The sequence below is a fragment of the Tachypleus tridentatus genome, chromosome 13, assembly GCF_004210375.1.
Source record: "Tachypleus tridentatus isolate NWPU-2018 chromosome 13, ASM421037v1, whole genome shotgun sequence".
In the NCBI taxonomy this organism is placed as follows: Eukaryota; Metazoa; Arthropoda; class Merostomata; order Xiphosura; family Limulidae; genus Tachypleus; species Tachypleus tridentatus.
Window position 1 is genome coordinate 92,287,561 of NC_134837.1, and position 21,607 is coordinate 92,309,167.

General features: G+C 31.5%; 1 protein-coding gene across 1 annotated transcript; it reads right to left on the reverse strand.

Moving 5' to 3' along the window:
• Positions 1-6,167: 6,167 nt before the first annotated feature.
• LOC143238622 (uncharacterized) lies at positions 6,168-21,214 on the reverse strand. Its single transcript, XM_076478999.1, has 4 exons — positions 20,832-21,214; positions 16,599-18,786; positions 8,949-9,635; positions 6,168-6,299 (listed from the first exon to the last, which is right to left on the reverse strand). The coding sequence occupies exons 2-4, from the start codon at positions 18,684-18,686 to the stop codon at positions 6,213-6,215; spliced, it is 2,862 nt and encodes a 953-aa protein (XP_076335114.1). The 5' UTR covers positions 18,687-18,786; positions 20,832-21,214; the 3' UTR covers positions 6,168-6,212.
• Positions 21,215-21,607: the final 393 nt, after the last annotated feature.

The window sequence follows — 21,607 nt, forward strand, 5'->3', positions numbered from 1 at the left end:
TTCCAGAAATACCCCTTACTTCATCGTGATACGCAACCATATAAGGTGTCTAAAGCATAACTACATCGCTCACAGTAGCAGCATGTGGCACGCGTTCGTTGCAGGAAGAATTGTACACAGTCACCTTGGACTGGAACGTTGCCGGTCGCGAAAAATTAAGGGGAATATATTTTTTGTTTAGTCTAATGAAGAAGATTCTTCCCACGGTTTTAAAAAGGTTACATAAGCAAATAAATCCAAGAAACTTTCTTTATATCTATTCGTATTCACATAATTCCTTAATGAATAATATTAGATTCCTGCCTAAAGAAAAGAAATATTTGTGTAAACGAATTGCTTTCTAGTAGTTTCCTTTCTTTATTCATCAAAAATGATAAAAAACTAGTTATAATTTAATTTCTTGTAGAGCAGCTTTAAAATATCATTAATTAATAACATTTGACAAATAAGCGCATTCTTAAATCAATTCATACTTCATAATACTGAAAATGAAGTCCAATCTATCCTTTCACTCATCTCTTTTCACTGAATTATACCGATTTCATGGAATTCCAATTCTCACTAGTAACCTTGAACAAGGACAAACTGAAGTAAAGAGAGTAAGCTTCTTATAATAGTCGAAGATATATCACATACACACTTATCCCAGTTGTCTATAAACATTGTCTCACTGTATTGGTTAAATGACGATTTATAACATTATACATGTAATTCACTTTACAACATCCTATTAAGTAAATAGCAATTATTTTGATTTTTGAAATCCACAAACTCTACAATGAATAAACAAGTGCAAACTCTTACGATTTTATCAAATATTTTATACATACTAAATATACCGAAATATAAATTCGTGTAAGTTATAGAATTAAACGTATTTATTTCATTTAATGATTCTGCTAATCATTTTTGTTAGTACAGGCTGGTCCATAATATATAGCATAATTATTCTATATCATCGTTTATTGTGTCACACATTTTTTTATTCACATAATACTGTGTTTTTTGTAAATTAAACACAAGTTATATATTTGATAAGTTTAAACTTTTGTAACTGAACGCTTCGCCGTAATGACTTTCACAGGTAGTTAAATTGATCCATCAAAGACTCAGATAACAAAATATGTATTATATTTTGAAATAGGCAATACACTAAATTAAACTGTAGAATAACGGATAATATATCAAAACGTGTATTTTTTGTTAACAAAACTTGATTATATTAGTGCAAACGCTTCCATTGAAACTGAAACAGCATATAATATCATTTTTCAATGTTTCACGATTCTAAATTGGAACAGATGTTTTACTAAAAGTTAAGCACGTAATTACTATGGGAAAAATAAACATATATTAATAAATATAATAGTTTGGTTTATCATCTCTATATTAAGCTGTTTCTACTGACAGTTGTATGTATTTCAGTACTAAGTCAAAATAAATATATTGTGCAAATATGTATAGTTTAAAAACACACTAGAAAGCAAAATGACCTTGTACGTGGGATGTATTTTATGTACTGTTAAAAGTAAGATAACTGGATGGGATGTACGCAGATGATTTCAAAAACGGAAACAATGGACAATAGTTAACACGTTTCTGCTTGCCAGTGTAATGTGATGATACATTTATAAAATCTGTTATTTTTCTGTACGTTTAATATTTGGTTAACTTATTAAGATCAGACACGTTAAAACTTGCAAAACTGGAAAAGTATTGTGGCAGAATCGAAGACACTAATCAAATTTCTGTAATTTATGATATCTTTCAGGTATTTCTCATATCGAAAATAGCAGTTTCATACATACGCACGTCGATTCACTGTATATATAACATCTAAAAATTCATAAGCTGTATTTAGACAGAAATTTTCATACCAGGTTATTAAGTATATAGAATTTCCTTCTGTAGCTTTGATGTTCTCAGAGTGTGTCACCAAAATAAGTTCTAACTTCACAAATGTACAAACTGATTACATTTCTTGGAATAAGAAGTCTTATACAATAAGACATATTTCCCAGCCACTAATATTCGAATTTTTAACAAAATATATCATGCTTCATTGATCATACTTGTTGTTAAGAGTTATTAAATTTTTGATAAAGAACACAGAAATTAATGTAATTAGTAATTCTTAAGCTGTTATTAGGAATCTTATCAAAATATACTGTTTTATTTATCACACATTTTCATGTGATAAAGGAAAAGGCTAAAAATAAATATACTGACCCATATATCTAGCCATGATATCTCAAAACGTATTGAAATTTTATGCTGAAAATTATTAAGATTAACGTGTTGAATGAGGTGCTTACAGTTCGAACAACACTTTGTACTACATGGGAACAAGATTACTAATATAGGTACCCAAAAGTTCAGAAGTAAATGTTCCCTGAATTTTCAGTACTGTTGACAAGACAGAAAGCGATTAGTTACTAGCACACACACACACACACACACCGACAACACGGCCAGTCTTAACCTTTTTCTCGTTGTTGTTTAATAATCAAATTCCATGTGACATCTGCATGTATATACCATGTGTCGTTGTTTTTGTGGCTCCAAACTAGTATGGTCATTGATCCTAGGAAAAGATTTAAAATACGTTTCGAAAAAGCACTTTGTAATTTTGTCAAAAGTCCAAGAGTGCTCGTGTTTTCTTTGAGAAATCTATTTGAAAACAGAGCATGCATACATATTTTCACAAGTCAATTAAAAAAACAAACATAAACCAAACGTTTTCAGAAGATAGAACTTTCTACTCCAATAGTAAATTGGGAATAAGAGTATAAAAGTTGTTATAACTATTCTATATATATATATATCACTATATTTTCTATTATTCTCTCAATAATCACAATATTTAGAATATACACCTACTATTTACATGAAGACACAACTTGCAGCAATACAGAACAGCAGTAAGGGATTAGAAGGTTAATAAAATTGATCGTATTATAATCACTTCCACTGACTAGAAAGTCAGAGTTTGACTTTTGAATTGTATTTAAGATGTTTCTTTTATAGCAAAGCCACATTGGGCTATCTGCGGTTTTCAACGCGGGAACTCGAACTCCAGATTTAAGCAATGAAAGTCCGTAGACTTACCGCTATCCCACTGGGATACCTTTTTAATGACTGATTTAGCCCATTTCAGCTTTGTGAAGAGGCTTTCTTCTACCCAAAGGCAGAACTCAGTATAAAGAACGGAATGTTGTTTCGCTCTCTGAAACAGGTTGGAGCAGCACACTGAAAATACAAAACTTTGTCATTTCTATATACTAATTAAAATACCATTGACGCAACATTACAGATGTCAGAAAATGAAGCTTTTAATTCAGAAACATTGCATGCAAGATGATACTTGTTATAGCTTGATAAAAAAAAAAAGTTAACCACCTTTATATACAAAGCAATAAGAACCAAAGTACTCAAAAATGTTAACTGTAAAATAAAAAGGAAGAATTGCCAAATACATCAAACCTAAAATTAAAAATACAGGTTATTATAACTACACGTGAATAATAAACTGTATGCCTATTATGTATAGTATACACATAAGAAACTAAACTTGTTCATCGACTTGAACTTACTAATCCAGAGACAATAGTTTGTGTATCTACTGTTTTGTAATCTGACTTTAACTTGGAATTGTGTTTATACTTCTATATCTTTCCACTTCGATGTAACGCAATAATAGCAAAACAGAAGTGTTAGTTCTTAAGTTTCTAACACTCCATTGGTAAGGAAAAAGTGTAAAGTTACAAAACATTTGCTTAATCTTATATATTCTTTCCGTAAAAAAAAAAAAAAAAGATTATACTAGTTTGTATGCAGAGATTAACAAAAACTAGTAAAATATGTAAAAATAATAAAAGCTAAAAATGTTCGTGGTTTTTTCAAATTTATAGTGCCTCATTATAAATAAATGAAATACGTTAGAAGGAAGAATAAAACACTTAAAACACATGTTGATTAACAATTATACCTTTATATAGTCATTAACAAATGTAATTATCTTAATAGAGAAGAAAAAAATCAAGACTATTGGCACACATGATTATTTAAAACTCGCGCAGTATTGTAGGAGTGTTGCCAAAATTGAAAGGTGAGTGGAGGATGATATGTAAGTGTAAAATTTTTATGACACGAACATTTGGCAACCAGAGTTTTTTAGGTATAAAAAGACTAGATAACTACTCTTCCTCAGTAGTCATAGCAGAAGAAAAAAAAGTGTTAAGAATGTCAAAGTATACGCTTGTAAAGCACACTGAGCTAATTTTGATGCATGGCACAAAAGTACATAACAATAATGCAACAGCAAGTGCTTTCCCTAGCAGGCTCCCTGACAGAATAACGACTCCAAGAAAATCTGGAAACTGAGCAGTTAACACTACTAACGACACTCTGGTGGCCAAACAGCGCATCAAAGAATAACTCTGTCACATATATTTTCTCCTTTTACATAACATCTTTCACGAAGTTACTAGTTTTCGCGATACTCTATGACAATATTGTACGAATTATGAGTTGCCTTGTAAAAATGGTTTAGGTGCCATTTGATACTATTTTATCAAACACGAACTTCAACCAAGAGTTAGATCAATATTCTAAAATTTCAAAAGATTATTTTTTAATAACGAAACCTAATTAGCATTTGATTGTATTAATTATTTACTTTTCAAAAGATAAGCAAAGTAAAACCAATTACGATATGTAAAGTGAGCATAAATGATGAATTAATACTGATCAAGTAGAATAATTGACCTATTCTAGAGAACGTTAACAGCACTGACAGTTTAGAAGTAAATCTCAAATTATTCTGAAAATAATGATATCATTTTATTTAAAGTTAGCATATGGAAATACTTTACAATTTTTAAATACATTGTTAATTTCCTACAGAGGTCATAAGGAAACTTAACAAGGAAATATGCTTTACAAAATTACAGTTTTTCAATAATAGATGTTGTTTCACTACTAAGTCAGTATTTCGATTTAAATTTAAATAAGCAGTTTTTTTTCAAAGAAATACCAAAAAGTGAAGCTATGAATTTCTATTTCTTCGTTTGCTTTCAGCATTTAACGTTGTAGTGTTAAATGTTTTGTACCGCACATAAGTCGCATTTCAGAAATTTGGCAGCTATAGTTTGCACTAGACCAATTAAAATAAATGTTGGAAAAACATTCAAGGTCAAACGTGATTTTCATGCTTATTTTACTTTATTTAAATTCACTAGATAATACGAATTTCAAATAACAACGGTATTATATCCAGTTTTGTTTTTAAAAGAAGCAAATAAAAGTTAAACCTCACATCTCAAAGAGGTAGTATTTTATCTTCTTTCTGGTGTGTTGTTAACTTTATTGAAGTTACTTATGTACTTCTTCAAAACAAATGCTAACATTTTCATTCCTTCTTTCAGGAAATAGAACTGATAAACGAGTTTTAATTATTTGTTCGTAGCTATATTTATTGTTTGCGAAGTAGACGGTTATATCTAAGTTTTGTAACTAATGTTCATAAAACAACATAATTTAAATTAACAATATATATATAAGACTGTTATTCAGCTTCCATTATATTTGGGTTAATAATTAAGAGTTTTGTTGTTATTATATAACTTAAACTGTGATCTAAGTTTAAAACAATATGTAGAAACATCTGACAAAAGCATATGGTAAGACATGAAAACAGAACTGAAGCTGAACACATCTGTATTAATAGCTGTATAAATATTTTGAAATTCAGATCACTTTTCCAAAATGCAGTGACAGTGTCAAGCCATAACAACAGTGTACTATAAATAAATCGGGTATGTATTTTTGCATGAACAAATGTATCGTCTCTTTGGCTTTGTTAAGCACGAAAATACGCATTGGGCTATCTAAGATTCTACTCCCGCTTCCAGATCTTTACCATTGTAAGTTTAGTTGTCATAACTGCAAGGAAATATTTATGCTTAAGTTACAAAATCAACGTTTATAAAACACTTATGGAAGTTTGATAAATTAATTCTCAATTTTTGAAACTTTCATAACATGAATGTTAAGAGATTTATGGTGAATAATTTTTAAATAACGTTTAGAAAAAACTGATTATATGTTGTTAACGATGAACAATATTATATCTTAAATATATAAATTACACGAAAATAATCATATATCTTCGAACATTTTAGTACAATTAATTTCTGAGCTAACCATTAAAATTAACAAGTAGAACTCTCTGTCTTGAGATTTCCTTTTTCAAAAAAATCACAAAGCAGTCCATTTCCGGCATCTGTCACCAGTATATCCTGAAACATAAAGCATTTGTATAGCAATGATTCATAACAGCGTTTCAGTTGAAACCTTATTCAGCCTTTGGATCAATAAATGAAAACTTAAAACAAAATTATACTGTATAAATACATTTTGGGGGTTAAGCTGACAGTTATGTACTTATTATTAAGAAGAAAATCATCAGTAAAACATTTATATATTTTCTTACATGCATTTTCACATTTACGTTTATTCTCCCAATTACGCTATCAAATTTTATAGTTTTACTACTAATGTGAATTTTTATCACTGTCAAATATAAGGGCAATTCTATTCATTTTAGAAATCCCTGAGAAAATCTGTAAGACAACCAATTTATGGTATCATTTCGAACGTACCAATGATCTCGCCCTAATGTATGATGTAAAATCAACCTTCAAGGCCAACAACCTAATACTGCTTTGCATTAATGTCAGCAAAGTAGTTTCCAAGTTGCAGACATTTGAACTAAGTTTCTCAAGTCTTTGTTTAAACGACTATCGTCTTTAAAATTTGCAATGTGATTTTTAAATAGCTTCTTTCATTTAGTTATATAGACACTCAAACTTTTCTTTTAAATCAGATAATGTAGCAATTAAACCTCATACTACATGTTCTAATGTAAATAACTTAACTAGTATCGATTCATGTTTTGAATTTCATTCTCATTTCTCATTCTTTTCAAACAGTACTGAAATGTGTTTAAAAAACTTGTTTGATTCAGGTGGTTAGGGCGCTAGACTCGAAATCTGAGAGTCGTGGATTCACACCGAACATGCTCGCCCTTTCAGTCATGTAAGCGTTACAATGTGACGGTCAATCCCACTATTTGTTGGTAAAAGAGTAGCCCAAGAGTTGGTGATGGATGGTGATAACTAGCTGCCTTCCCTCTTGTCTTACACTGCCAGATTAGGAACGGCTAGCACATACAGCCCTCGTGCAGCTTTTTGTGCGAAATTTCAAATGAACAACAACAAAAACAATTCAGCTATTTCAGATTTCAGTTCTCACAAATCTAATTTTTCTCCCACTGTTAAAAAATATCAGTGTATTCAAGAGTTCCTGTGGCCCTTCACCAGTTTACTTCATTTCCATTGAAACTTCCGTACCCAAGTCTGTCAAGAACTCCCTTTTGCAGTTTGTTCGCTGTACCGCTCTTTTCATAAATTCACTATAATTAAATTCGTATTACGTTCTATATTTATGAATTGACGATTGTTCTTCCTTTTTCCTTGATCTAATAACACACCTTATAAAATTAAAAAACGTGAGTTTTTGCCTTGAGCATTCTAAGGTCGTAATTGACTGCTACGAATATTCTCACTCAGTTCAAAGGAGAAAACGTATATAATTCATTCTTACACGTCATTTAGTTGTCGTCCATGAAAACTTTAAATCACGTACAATTGGTTTTACTTATGATTCTGACGATTTTAAAACCGTACAAAACACCATGAATTCTGGTTGCGTTGTGTTAGTGTATTTTAGTCATACATTTAAAAATAACTTTTGGTTTTAAGAATCGTATTGCATTTTGATGAATATTGTTTCAAAAAATATCATGATATTTTGGTATTAATATTATTAGTTTTCATAAATCCTTTTTCTTAACATCTAAAATTATCAAGAGTATATGGTTCTGAGTGTATTACTAGCTTAAACCCAGACAACTTCACAAAAATAACTTCAAATTTTGCTTACAAATACTATGAAGATATTAACCTTTCTTGTCACAAGTTTGTTTGTTTGGAGTTAAGCACAAAATTACACAATAGGCTATCTGTGTTCTGCCCACCACGGGTATCGTAACCCGGATTATAACGTTGTGAGTCAGTAAATATCGCTGTGCCACTTAAGGGCATTCTCGCAAGCCTCGAGATCAAATAAATTAATTAGTAAGCAATAATAAAATGGTTTCAAACACTATTTTTAAACATCTGTGCAATCACTTTCCAATAGTAACGTATTTTGATTCGAAAAATTATAATTTTATGATATCTCTGAAGAACTGTTTTAGCGCGTCTTTTAATAATAATATTCGCAACAGAAAATGGCTAATGTTAGCGTATGATTTATACTTACTATATTGTTAATACTGTTTATAACCTGAAACGAATCTGAAAAAAAAATTGTACATGTCAATAAGAAAGATGCTTTTTTTTAGTTTTCTAAAACTTCCCAATGTTTAGTGATTCCTTTAGTTTTAATTAGAGAAGATAAAAGTTATGCTCAGGCAGCCTTCATTTTCAGTTGACTTTTCATGTTTTATGACCAAACTTTGGAATATAATTTTATCATTCGTTTTTAACTGTCGTCAGATAAAAAAAAGAAGTATATTATTTAGTGATCACATTCTAGAAGAAAAAAATGCGTTGGACACAAAAATTATTTACATTTTATAAAATGTCAGTACACAATATGTTTAAATATTTGTGCACGACAAGTAATAAATATCTTCTTTTTTATCAATGGCAAGATTTATTTTCAAATCGTTTATTTGTTAGTCTGAATCGATTTTGTCAGTGAACTCAACTTTCTGAATAGAAAAAAAAAGATATTTTACAAATTTACAAACTTCCTACCACGAGCATTTCTAAGACATTTTAAGATTGTTACTATATATCTTAGAATTTTATGTATACTACCTCCTTGACAGGCAAGTTGGATACTGGAAATAGTTCTTCACAACTCGATGGTAGAGAAAAGACATCATCTTCCTCCTTTTTATCGCAATACAATTTTTCATCTGTACAAACTTGTGTCTGTTTTGTAATAGTATCTTCTTTATACGTTTTCTCTGTGGAAATGTTTTTATAGTTGGACTCTTTCAACATAGTCACAGAATTATCCACATAACTATTCTGACCCTTTTCACCTTCGTTAACTGTCGTCGATAATACAGAAAGTTCTTGTTCTGAAGAAACTAAGTAATTTTGTGTTACCGGTGGAGTGTTCTCAGATTGCGATAGTTTATTCTGGTGTTCTAGATAAACGTCTTCATCGAGAAATGGGGATAAATAATCACAAACTTCTTCAGAGTACGAATAACTATCTTCTTTTGATGGTAATGACAACTGATGGGAACTGATTGTACAAGTACTTTTGTAGTCGTCTTCACAAAAATTTCCCCTTTGAACAGCTGTGAAGGTTGCCTGAACTTTTTCGTTTCTTGCTTTTACATTAGCACCACACAAAGTTAGAGTAGCTTTTAATGTCCCTTCTTCTCTCTTTTCATTCATTCCTTTCATCTGTTGATATTTATTCAATACAGGGTAGTCTTTTTCATTCGATGAAGAATGGTCATCACTGTCTTCATCAAGCAGAGCATTTTCCTCAAATTTAATACAAAACACATTAATTAATTAACTTAAATATAAAAATAAGAGAAAATTGGTTATCTATCAAAAAATACTTTAGATTACTTACTGCGATTAGAAAAATAAGAAATTCTATTAACGATTTCAAACACTTCATTCTTTTGCTGTTCCATTAGTCATTATTGGCTGTTTCGACAATGTTTGGAGCCGACACATTATGTCCTTGTTTTATACCATTCTATAGGGCTATAAGTTGTCGTAGAGGCAGCAGGTAATTAAAAAATTATGTTATAATAGCTTGTTCGGCAACACATTGAGCCACAACATTATGGTTGCTATATACATATATAAGCAGAATTTTAAAATTACCTTAAATTATATAAAACATACTATCATAGATGTAAATCCAACTACGATCAACTGACTAAAAGGAAAGGCTAACTAGTCCATATCCAAATTTTACAAGTATGGGGCACCAATATTTAACTTCACCTACTCTAAAATAAAATCTAAACACATTCAATTATTTTGTTAATAAAATAGTTGTTGTTGCTAACAGATTAGTTTGTTTTGAATTTCGCGCAAAGCTAGCTGTCTCTAATTTAGCAGTGTAAGACTAGAGGGATGGCAACTAGTCACCACCACCCACCGCCAACTCTTGGACTACACTTTTACCATTGGTTTTGGTTTGGTTTTTGGAATTTCGCACAAAGCTACTCGAGGGCTATCTGTGCTAGCCGTCCCTAATTTAGCAGTGTAAGACTAAAGGGAAGGCAACTAGTCATCACCACCCACCGCCATCTCTTGGGCTACTCTTTTACCAACGAATAGTGGGATTGACCGTCACATTATAACGCCCCCACGGCTGGGAGGGCAAGCATGTTTGGCGCGACTCCGGCGCGAACCCGCGACCCTCAGATTACGAAGCGCACGCCTTAACGCGCTAGGCCATGCTAGTCCCCCACTTTTACCAACGAATAGTTGGATTGACCGTCAACATTATAACGCCTCCACGACTGAAAGGGCAAGCATATTTGGTGCGATGGGTATTCGAAGCCGCAACCTTCGGATTAGAAGTCGAACGCCTTAGTCTACCTGGCCATGCCTAGCGTGTTAATAAATAAATATTCGTGAACTTTTTTTTGTTTTATAGCTTCATATTACCATACATTTTCAAAATAAAAAAGTACGGCTGAGTTGAATTGTAGTCCATATTTAACCTTTGCATGGACAAAGAATAATTGTCACTAATAACACTTTAGCTGCAAGAGGGAGAAAATAAAAACACTTACTAAATAATGTTATTCATTACTACTCATTTATAACAGTATATAAATCAGGCATTTCATAATCAAATTACTGGTAACCTAGCCTATACTACTAAATGAAAAACTAGTAGAGGTGACGTTTGTACATTTGTATATTTCGCGACATTTCACCTATAGATATGGAATATGATTACGACAAATAGCAAAACCAGACAGTAACTGATATTACATACTTAAAATCAGTGTTCATAGAGTTTTGAGGTATTCTACATCACTCCTCTGGAAAACCACTGCCAGGACACTTTTACAGGAAGAAGTTACTTGGTAGAGTGAGATGTGTCTTATCCTTTATACGCCTGATGAAACTGAAATTTGGTAAGCGTGCAAACCATTCCATTCGACCTATCAAATAACTTAGTTAACCAGTTAACACACTGAAGGCGACTGTTACGAGCAGGCCGTATGATAAAGTTCTTATTATATATAATATTGGTGATATCGTTCTGCAAAATTTTAGAGATGTTACGTCCAACGCACTAGTGTCAACACTGTATTTAAATTGCCAATATGGACGTCACAGCCTGTATATAGATGAGATTTAATTTGACCCTATTTTTTCCAAATGAAAATATATCTGTTATCTGGCCAACTATCTTTGTATATAATATTACTTTACGTCTTTTATCCATTATAAATTTTGCCGGAATATTATAGGTTCTTTGCGTCATAGTGTGAACGAAATGCACCTCACTTTGCATACATCACAAAAAACAAACTTCTGAAGCCTGTTTTTAACTGTCTTTACACTAACATTAAATTTAATTGTGACTGTAATAATAGTGAAGGTATCTGTCGATCATAACAGGCCAAAACTGACAGATAATGGTCACCTGCTTGAGTTTTGGATAAGGTTCTGTCTTGTCCAGACATCCAGACAACTATACCAATAATTTAGAAGCGATTCCATCACATTCTACTAAATATATATGAAACACAACTCCAAACAGTCTGCTGTCATTGACCTGCTTCCATTTGTCCATGGCGTTGCAACAGAGTAAAATGTCTTCTTTAAAGTCCAATTGTAATTCATGAATAAATAAAAGATAGAGATGCAGAATCACTAAAAGCTATGGACCATAGTTTTTTATTTGTTAATTACTAGGGTAGGGAGACATTAATTTATATTTAATATAGCCAGAATTGACATTTAGAAACAATACGCACAAATAAATAAAGCGATCACTTTTACAGAGATATTTGGTTTATTATAATACGTATGAATGTTGTATCTTTGAAAAACGGTCCATTGTGCTCAAATAACATCTTTGTTAAAAAACAGTAATAGTATCTACAAAGCGAATATCGCTGAAAAGAAAAAAAGTTATAATTATGTGTCGGGAGAGAGACATACTGTTTTTTCATTGTTTATTATTCTTCTAACCACTTTTCAATCAATTGTCATTCCTTTATTTATCAGCGGATTAACTTGAAACCTAATAGGATTATACCTTGGTTAAATACGCCCAGATGCCTTTTTTATTTTTTTTATTTAGCCTTTTAAACGATTTTGTGTAATCAAAGGTAAATAAACTAAATACGTATAATTTGGGCACCTGTATTATCATATCGACATAAATAAAATTAAAAATTGACATATAACCATTCACGTACCCTACACACTGACAAAGAAAATATAGGATTTGTCCATTTTGAGTCTTCCGAGAGAAAACAAAGCTCACAAAAAGGCATAATTATATGAGTTTTAGTTAACTATTCTTCCGTATTTTGATCAGTTTACGTGGAATTTCATACAGAGATACTTTTTAAAGGGCCTATATACAAATATATACAAAGATGTGGAATGTGCCCATTTTGAGCTCTGAGGTCTGTGTTAAATAATTTATGTAAAATTTAACAGGGAATTTTAAAAACAATCAGAGGAATAGCTACGGGTTATATGATAGCAATAGTCTTAGCTGATATTTATACATACGCTTGAACTGAAAGTATTTAATTCTTGGTAAACTGGAGAGAATATCAGTTCATCGATCCGATACTGATTCAAGATGATGTATTTGGAGTGTGGAATGCTATTTTACGGTCTCATTTTTAATTTTCACGAGCTCCTTGAATACGTTTACCCATTCATAAAATTTACACTTGTTTATGCTATACCAGGTAGAAATTTACTGTTTTAAAATACTACAATTCAGGCCACGAATGGAGAAATCATTCCTGGTATTTTCAGCAAGCTCTTTGTATGCATTTTCATTCTCCCCTGCTGTAAAAATATATGTCGTTCTTGGATACTTCTATAAGATTGATAAAGTTTGTAAAAACAAAGAAATGTGGGAGGAGGCTAGGGAAAATCTCATGACTCTTTTGCGAAAAAAATATCTATTCACAGGAATTCATAGAAAGTGTAATAAGGAATTTTCATTGGTAAAAAAGAAAGCAGTCATAATGTTTTGAACCGTATATCTAAAGAAAACACATTTAAAGCTCATGCTACTGTACTTGGGTGGTTCCATACATAAGTGATAATATCACCACAAAACCAAAGACAGTAACTATAACATCAGACTTACTGGTTAAACTAATACAAAAACCAGGCATATTTGTTAAATCGTTAATAAAAAGTTCAGTATACAAGAAAGAAATACGACGTATGAAAAACAACTGCAATGCTACTACATATGAACTACATGATAGATACTATAGTAAAAACACTGCTTATGAAATAAATTGTGGTAGATGCTCTAATACGTATATAGGAGAAACTTGCCAACTTATCCATAATAGAATATCTAAACATATGCGTAACATTCAAAACCTCAATACTAACAATGTTATTGAGAACATTATGGGAAAAAAAAAACATGACCTACCATAGGCGGATAACATCTTATCGGATGTCAAGATCTTATCTAAATGACATAATTTTCTGGATATCAAAATTAAATCATCTATTTCAATCAAGAAAAATAAACCTAACTTAAACAAATACAAATGTTAGCCTTTATTGACAAAGTCTCTATACATAATTATAAGGATTGAACTATAAGTTCAAACTTTATTTTATTTATGTTTGTTTTTGAATTTCGCACAAAGCTACTCGAGGGCTATCTGTGCTAGCCGTCCCTAATTTAGCAGTGTAAGAATAAGAGAAGGCAGCTAGTCATCACCACCCACCGCCAACTCTTGGGCTACTCTTCTACCAACAAATAATGGGATTGGCCGTCACATTATAACGCTCCAACGGCTGAAAGGGCGAGCATGTTTGGCGCGACGGGGATGCGAGTCGCACGCCTTAACATGCTTGGCCATGTCGGGTCGTATTTTATTTATGTACTGACGTAATAAGATGACAAAATACTTACCAATACAAATATGAATAAATTTTTGGATACGTAACGTATTTTATTTATTTAACACTGTTGATTTGATTTTTCTTAACAATATAAATCCAAGAATGTTTGATATTTTACTAATATATCTAGTTTCTAAACACGTGTATCAATGTTCGATTTACGAATGACAGTTTTCAAATTTAGATTTTACTGGACTGGGCAACTTGTGGGTTATGTTCATTTACCTTAAATGCCTTTATCAACCCTTTGTACTTATCAGTTACCTCCTCCGTTTTACCATTCTCTAAATAACGTCTACTGCCGATTATATCCTCCATCCGTCCCCCTGGGTAATATAATCTAATTCTTTTCTCGCTATTTATCATACAGACTATCCTATCCACACACTTTGTCAAAGAATCACTTATTATTATAACCTCCTGAATGTTTATCATTCATATCCTTCTCTGTCCGTTTCGTTTCCCTCCTTACAATAGCGACTGATCTCCACAAGCCAAGGGCTGAAACATGTTACTCAACACAACATGTTTATTACAATTAAATACACTACTTTTAGCCTTAATAGTATTGTTTCTAGCTTCCTGAAAGTCTTTGCTAGCTGATGTATTCCTTGCATGTAAAAGCTTAAGTTCCTATCGAAATTTGCTGCCATTTCCCACAGTTTAAACTTCTCTTAATCTATTCCCTTTACTTTCTTCTCTAACCTGCAAACCTTATAAACAAATTCCACATCTTCACTGCTAACTACCTTAAAGTTACCTTCCAATCTCAAGTTCCAAAGTAAAATTCACTCATTGCGCCTATCACACCTAACAAAGTGTGAATGCTTAACTTACATTTACACGGAATTCATCATAACGATACCTTCTTGCAGATTCCAAGAAGTGATATATATGGCTTGCAATTTAATTGTGCTTTTCACGATTTTTCTGATGTCAAATGTGGCTGTGTTGAGATTGCCTGACGAAAATATATTGCAATTCACCTACGAATATTGGCCTCTTCATTTATTTTAATCCCTCTATTTTTAATATACCATAGTAGTATAAAATAAGACACATTTCATATCGGCTTCACATCTCGTCTCTACAAAAATAGTAGGAGAAGAGAGTTAGATGAAACTTAAGAAACATCTTCCCACCCCCACAAAAAGGAATAACAGTGTATTATCAATAGTGACGTTTTATTTAAAACTGAAAATTATTATCCTGATTTTTGGCAGTGAACAGTACCTGGAAGGTCTGTTTACTTTATTGGAATGCAATTTTTGGTATGTATAACGTCTCGTTTCTAAAAAAAACAAAGAAAAAACGTCTTTGGCCCAATTATTCAGTTTGTCCTTTTTTTCATTTTTTCAGTTCTGCTGAGAGCATTTTAAACAGTGACTCACTTCGAAGAATCACTGAAACAAGTATGTGTGAACTCACTATAAGTTATATTTATATACAGTAAATTACACGATTTGTATAGCAATGAGCCAGACAATTTTGCCTTATCATAGCTATAATATCACAAATGCCCATACTTTTTCACTGTTTTGCACCGTGTATGATCGAATATAAGGTGTCGCATTTCATGTCATAAAATTATCAGTCTTCCCGCAACTTCTATAATAAATACAATATAGCATAATACATATGTTGATTATCATGCAATTTACTTCAAAATATAACCATTCATTTACTATACGCTTATGCTTAAACAGTTAAAAGGCCCGGCATGGCCAGTTGGTTAAAGACATTCGACTCGAAATCCGAGAGTCGCAGGTTCGAACCCTGTCACACCAAACACGCTCGTCTTTTCACCCGTGGGGGGCGTAATAATGTGACTGTCAATCCCGCTATTCGTTGGTAAAAGAGCATCCTAAGAGTTGGCGGTGGGTGGTGGTGACTAGCTGCCTTCCCTCTAGTCTGACACTGCTAAATTAGGAACGGCTAGTGCAGATAACCGTCGTGTAGCTTTGCGCGAAATTCAAAAGAAACTAAACAATTAGAATGAATCAAAATATTGCATTTACTCTAGGTAAAAAGTGAAATAGCCTGGTGATTGAGACACTCGCTCGACAATTTGATGGTCAAGGGTTCGAATACCTTCACCTAATGTGCTCGCCCTTTCAGCCGATGGGTGAATTAAAATGCAACAGCCAATTCCAATATTCGTTGGTAAAAGTATCTCAAAACTTCATAGTGGCACTAGCTGTCTTCATTCTAGTATATCACTTCAAAATTAGGGACGGGAAATACAACAAACACGTAAATGCGAAAAGCAGATACAATGAAAAAGTTGTAAATGAATATGTATTTAGTTCAGAACGAATGCTGTTGTATTTTTTAACTTACCTTTACATTGTCTAATGGCGATATAGGAATTAGGTGAGAGTCCTTGGGAGATATTTTCAACGGAGAACATATTTGCCTCAGTCTTGAAATAATGTCACACACAAAAGTGGTGTTTGCGCATCTTTCTGCTACTGGTGATGATATACTAGAATCATTAAGTGATGCTGATTCCTCACCAAAAAGTTCATTTATTGACAACAAATTTGATTGATGCTCCGTGATTGCTTCTTTTTTCAATCCTAGCATTTTTTCTCTATCAACGAATTCTGTAAATTCTTCACCATTAAGTAAATCTGTGTTCACGTCTTGTATAGTAGATTCAACTTTATTCAAAAATCTCAAAGAAGCCAGTACAGGCGATAAACTAATTTTGTTTGATATTATCACTGGTGTTAAATTACTTTTTATGGGTAGCGTGTCAATGGTATGGTGAGAGTAATCTGTTTCCTTCGATTTTTCGGAAAAGGTTGTTTCAGAAATTTGAGATTCCTTCTCATGTTCAAGTTCTATAGACGTGAATGATTCTAACACATCATTTTCATTATCTAAATACGTAAGTCCACGTGCTGATGTCATGCCACTAGCTTCTGACGAATCTTTTGATATTTCTTTTTTGGTTTTGCCATCTTTCTTTCTTTCTTTATTCTTTTCTACGTTTTCGTTTGCAAAATGCTCTGGTTTATGACGTTCACTCTCTGGAGTTGAAGATAATTCAAAATCTGACGCTTCTGAAATTTCTACGTTGTCTGAAAAATGAGGAGAATACACACTGTATAAACCATAATTTTCCTTTTTGGAGATTTCTGTCATATTGCTGTTCTTTAAATTACAACTTAAAGTTTCTTCAACCACATATAAACCCTTATTTTCCTTCGTGTCATATATTTTTTCAGGTCTCCTTGTACTAGCAACATCGCCATTTTCATGCCATATTTTCCAGTCTACATTTTCATTTGACCGGTGATGGTTGTTTTCCTGATCTATTGAAACGGGCAGTTTTAAATTTTCAACATTATCATTTTGTTTTAATATAACAGCAAAAACTTTCTTGTCTTCTGAACAGTTTTTTCTCTTTTGTTTATTCAGTAGTTTTGTTGTTACATTTGAAGCTAAATCTTGAAGCTCAATTTCACCTCCAAACATTTCAAAATCATAATTATTGTTGTGATAGTCGGTTATTTTATTTTTTATGTCATCTCTAGATTCTTTGCCTATTGTGACCGCTTCACACATCTTCTCTTTCTTGTTATCATTCTTAACTTTATCAAAACGCTCTTTCCTGGATTTTTTGTTAAATTTATTGAGCATACTTTTTTGTAAAGGTTCTAATGAATTATGAAACGATTTCTCTTCTGATGCGTCCAATTGAGTGGAGCTTGCATTTTTATCTTTTTGAACTACATTGTTTATACCCTCTATTTCTTTTTCTGTTTGCGTATTCAGTGTATCATGTTTATTACATTTCAAAATATCTTTATACTTTTTCTCCAGATCTTGTCTGGACTGGAGAACATATTCGGTATCAGAATCACCCTCAGATAAATTGTAACTATTCATGAGTATATTTTCCTGTGTTTGTTCGTTAGTAAGTTTATTGATGTTATCAGGTTTGCAATTCTTGTAGCTCCATGTACACTTACCAGACAATAAGTCATCAAAATAACCTACTTTTGTTTCAGAGATAGACCTAGTTTTTCGCAAGTTTGGATGATGCAACTTTTGATAGCTGCGTTTTCCTAACTGTTTGATATTTACGGGTTTATTTTCTTTATCCATTAAAAAACTATCTTCTTTTTCATTGAGGTTATAGTTCAACTCGCTCACGTTGCATGGATTTCCTGATGTTAAAAAACCCGAAGAACTTTCTTTGTTAAGGTCACATTTTTCCATATCTAGTTTACGTGATTGGTTCTGACCAAAATCTATTTGTTCAGAATTCGTATAACAAAATTGTCTTTTAGAGTCATCTTTGACAGAGTTTTCGACATATGATATTTCTTTTCGCCGTCTTAAATCATATTTTTTTCCATTACCACTTGACAATTCTTCTTCAGTAGTGTTGCTTGCAAATGACTGATGACTTGACATTGGAAAATCTACCGGTGTAAGAGAAGGTGACTTTTCTTTAACTCGTGGTTCTTCAAAAAAACTCACTTTCCTCCGCAAAGCTTTTCTCTTCTCGCTGTCTCTATAATTTTACGTTAAGATACATATTTAACCAAATATGAACGTAAACTTAGATATAATACATATACACACACAAGATATCTACAATCTCTGTTACGGAGGTATTCTTAATGATCGTATCAACATTTCAGACAGTGCAAAGTGAGTTTGAAAGTAAATACACAAAATAAAACGTTCTCTATGAACTTTAAAAGACAATATTTTGCATACTATTCACTTTACTTTTTGCAAATTTAACATCAAAGATAAAAGAAGGATTGAAATATAAGATAGCATAACATTCTATAATTTCTTTCTTTTTTTACTCAATACCTCAATCTTCAATACTTTTTATCTTGGATCTATTAATTTCAAACACCTTAGTGCCAGAGAGAAAAATAAACTAATGTCCTTTTATTTTTCGTGAGTTGTATCATTTATGGCTTCAACATATCAAATTATCCTCAGCCTGTAGAAATATTAGCAAACATGCTTAATAGGTATTTCTGTAGAAGCAAAAAACACATAACTGATTAAAGTGTACATAAAAAGTCTAACTTTATATATTTAATTTTGGCATATTTACAGGTAAGCAATGATTAACATTTTATACAGACAATGATATAGACAATTAAATATTATGTTAAAACAATTTCAAACAGCCGATAAAAGTAATACGCTAACGAGTGTTTTCTGCATTTTACAATTTCAAAACTAGTTTCTGTTTCGATTATAGAAATCTATAATAATCATCCCATTGCTTAAATATTTCTGCTTAACCTAGGTTTATTTTCATAATTTAAAAATGTAGATTAAAATTACTATTCTGACATTTCTTTCCTAGCATTTAATACTTGAATAAAGGTTATGAAATTCAACTTAAAATCCATTAAATTGCCTTGATGTGAACTCGCCTGTTAATATAGACACACAGCATTCGAATATATGATAAAGTAACAGAAAAAAATGTTATAAACACATACATAGGCATATAGATGTCTACATCTATAGAGAAATCTGATAAGGTATGATCAATAACGTGACTGAAAATGTTCAGAATGGTATTTTTAAAATAAATCAAGTATGATATTAATGATACTAACGTCGCACATTCCAAAGATATACCTCTATTAAACTTCAAAAGTGTTGCTTTTAAAATTAAACTCACACTAAAGAAGACAAAAGTGGCATTGCATACTTTAATATATGTATATTTATTACGTGTTATTGGTATTTACTGAAATCAATATATTACATTTTCCTTAAAACAAATATAAAATTTAATCGATCATTGGATTCACTATTCTAGCTTCAGGATGGTAATGATGAGAAACAATAAAAACACCATACATATGACATTTTACTTAATTATTATACTATTTTCCTTAAAAATAAGTTTACTTAAAATGAATTACATGATTTTTAGCACATCACTTTTGACATCTTAAAATTTAACTTCAAAATGAGAAAGGATGAGCTTTAATATTGTTCAGTTTCCTTTATATTGAAATTTAAGTACATTTATTAATGAAGATCAGATTAAGTCGCGTAATATACTGCGATGAAATATGCATAAATGTTTGTAATTTTCCCCATATTCCTTTTACTTTAGTTTTGTTACTAAAAATAATTTAATTTCTGTGGTTTTGAATTATTCTCTTAAACAGCTGCTTTTGGCCTTGTCAAACTTCCTGACGTACTCGAATATTTCATGCCAACTGCCATAAATCAATAAGTAGTAATAAAAAATTACTACTTTTTTGATGGTTAGAAATATCCTCTCGTTAAAATATATTAAGCAAATAACATTAGTAGTGTAAAAACAAAACTGTGATCTGCTAGAAAAAAATAGCAGAGGCTACTAATTGCAAATGAACATTGTTAGGTATTATTTCTGATTTGAATAAACCAATCTCTAACAGGAACGAAGTTAAAGAATCAAAGAAGAAAAATAAAATTAAAGAAATAACAAAAAATCTAACTGTGACATGTATTGTTTTTACACTATAATAAAATTACTATATAATTTACAATGATAAAGATATTAAGGATTTTATCCAAACTAACTTTTTTAAAATTCCAGTAAGAAAATCATGTGATTCACCATAGTCATCTCGTGAAGATGAAAAACTACCACTTTCCTTCCAGTGTTTGTAGACATTTACAGTATCAAAATATGGAGAGGTAAAGGACTTTTTATCTTCTGTTAAATGATTACTACGTTTATGTCTGACGTTTGCTCCTGATTTAGGTAATGTACGTTTTTGTCATTGTTGACGAACTTTCCCTTTTATCTGTTCAGGTGTTAGGAAGGGATACAAAAACTTCAAACGTTTTGTTTCTTCATCAAAAAACTTGCTGAAACACTCCTTTGTCAATTTCTTTTTCTTTGGAGTTATATGAATTGATGCATCGAATTCGTAAACGTCCATCTTGAAGTTTATTGAAACACTCACCTAATGAAGGTAATGTATATATATATATATATATATATGCATATAGTGGACAAATAAACAGAAAAAGAGTAATGACACGCATTAATAATATATATATAGGTTACAAACAAAACCCATTATTCAAAAATTAACACCTGGAACAGGCAGATTTTAACACAGACAATGTTAATAAAAAAGACCCATTACGAATTGAAAGGAGCATTAAAGACATCAGCTTTTATTGTTTGGAAACTATACGTCCTTTATGGACATTTCCAAACATTTGCTTTTATGTTATAAATTTATTTAGCTCACTTTTACAACTGATCATAGATCAAGCCAAAGAATTTGGCTATTGTCGTTTGGAGGAGTGCACCATTCATATATAGTTCAGGGGGATATTTGTGA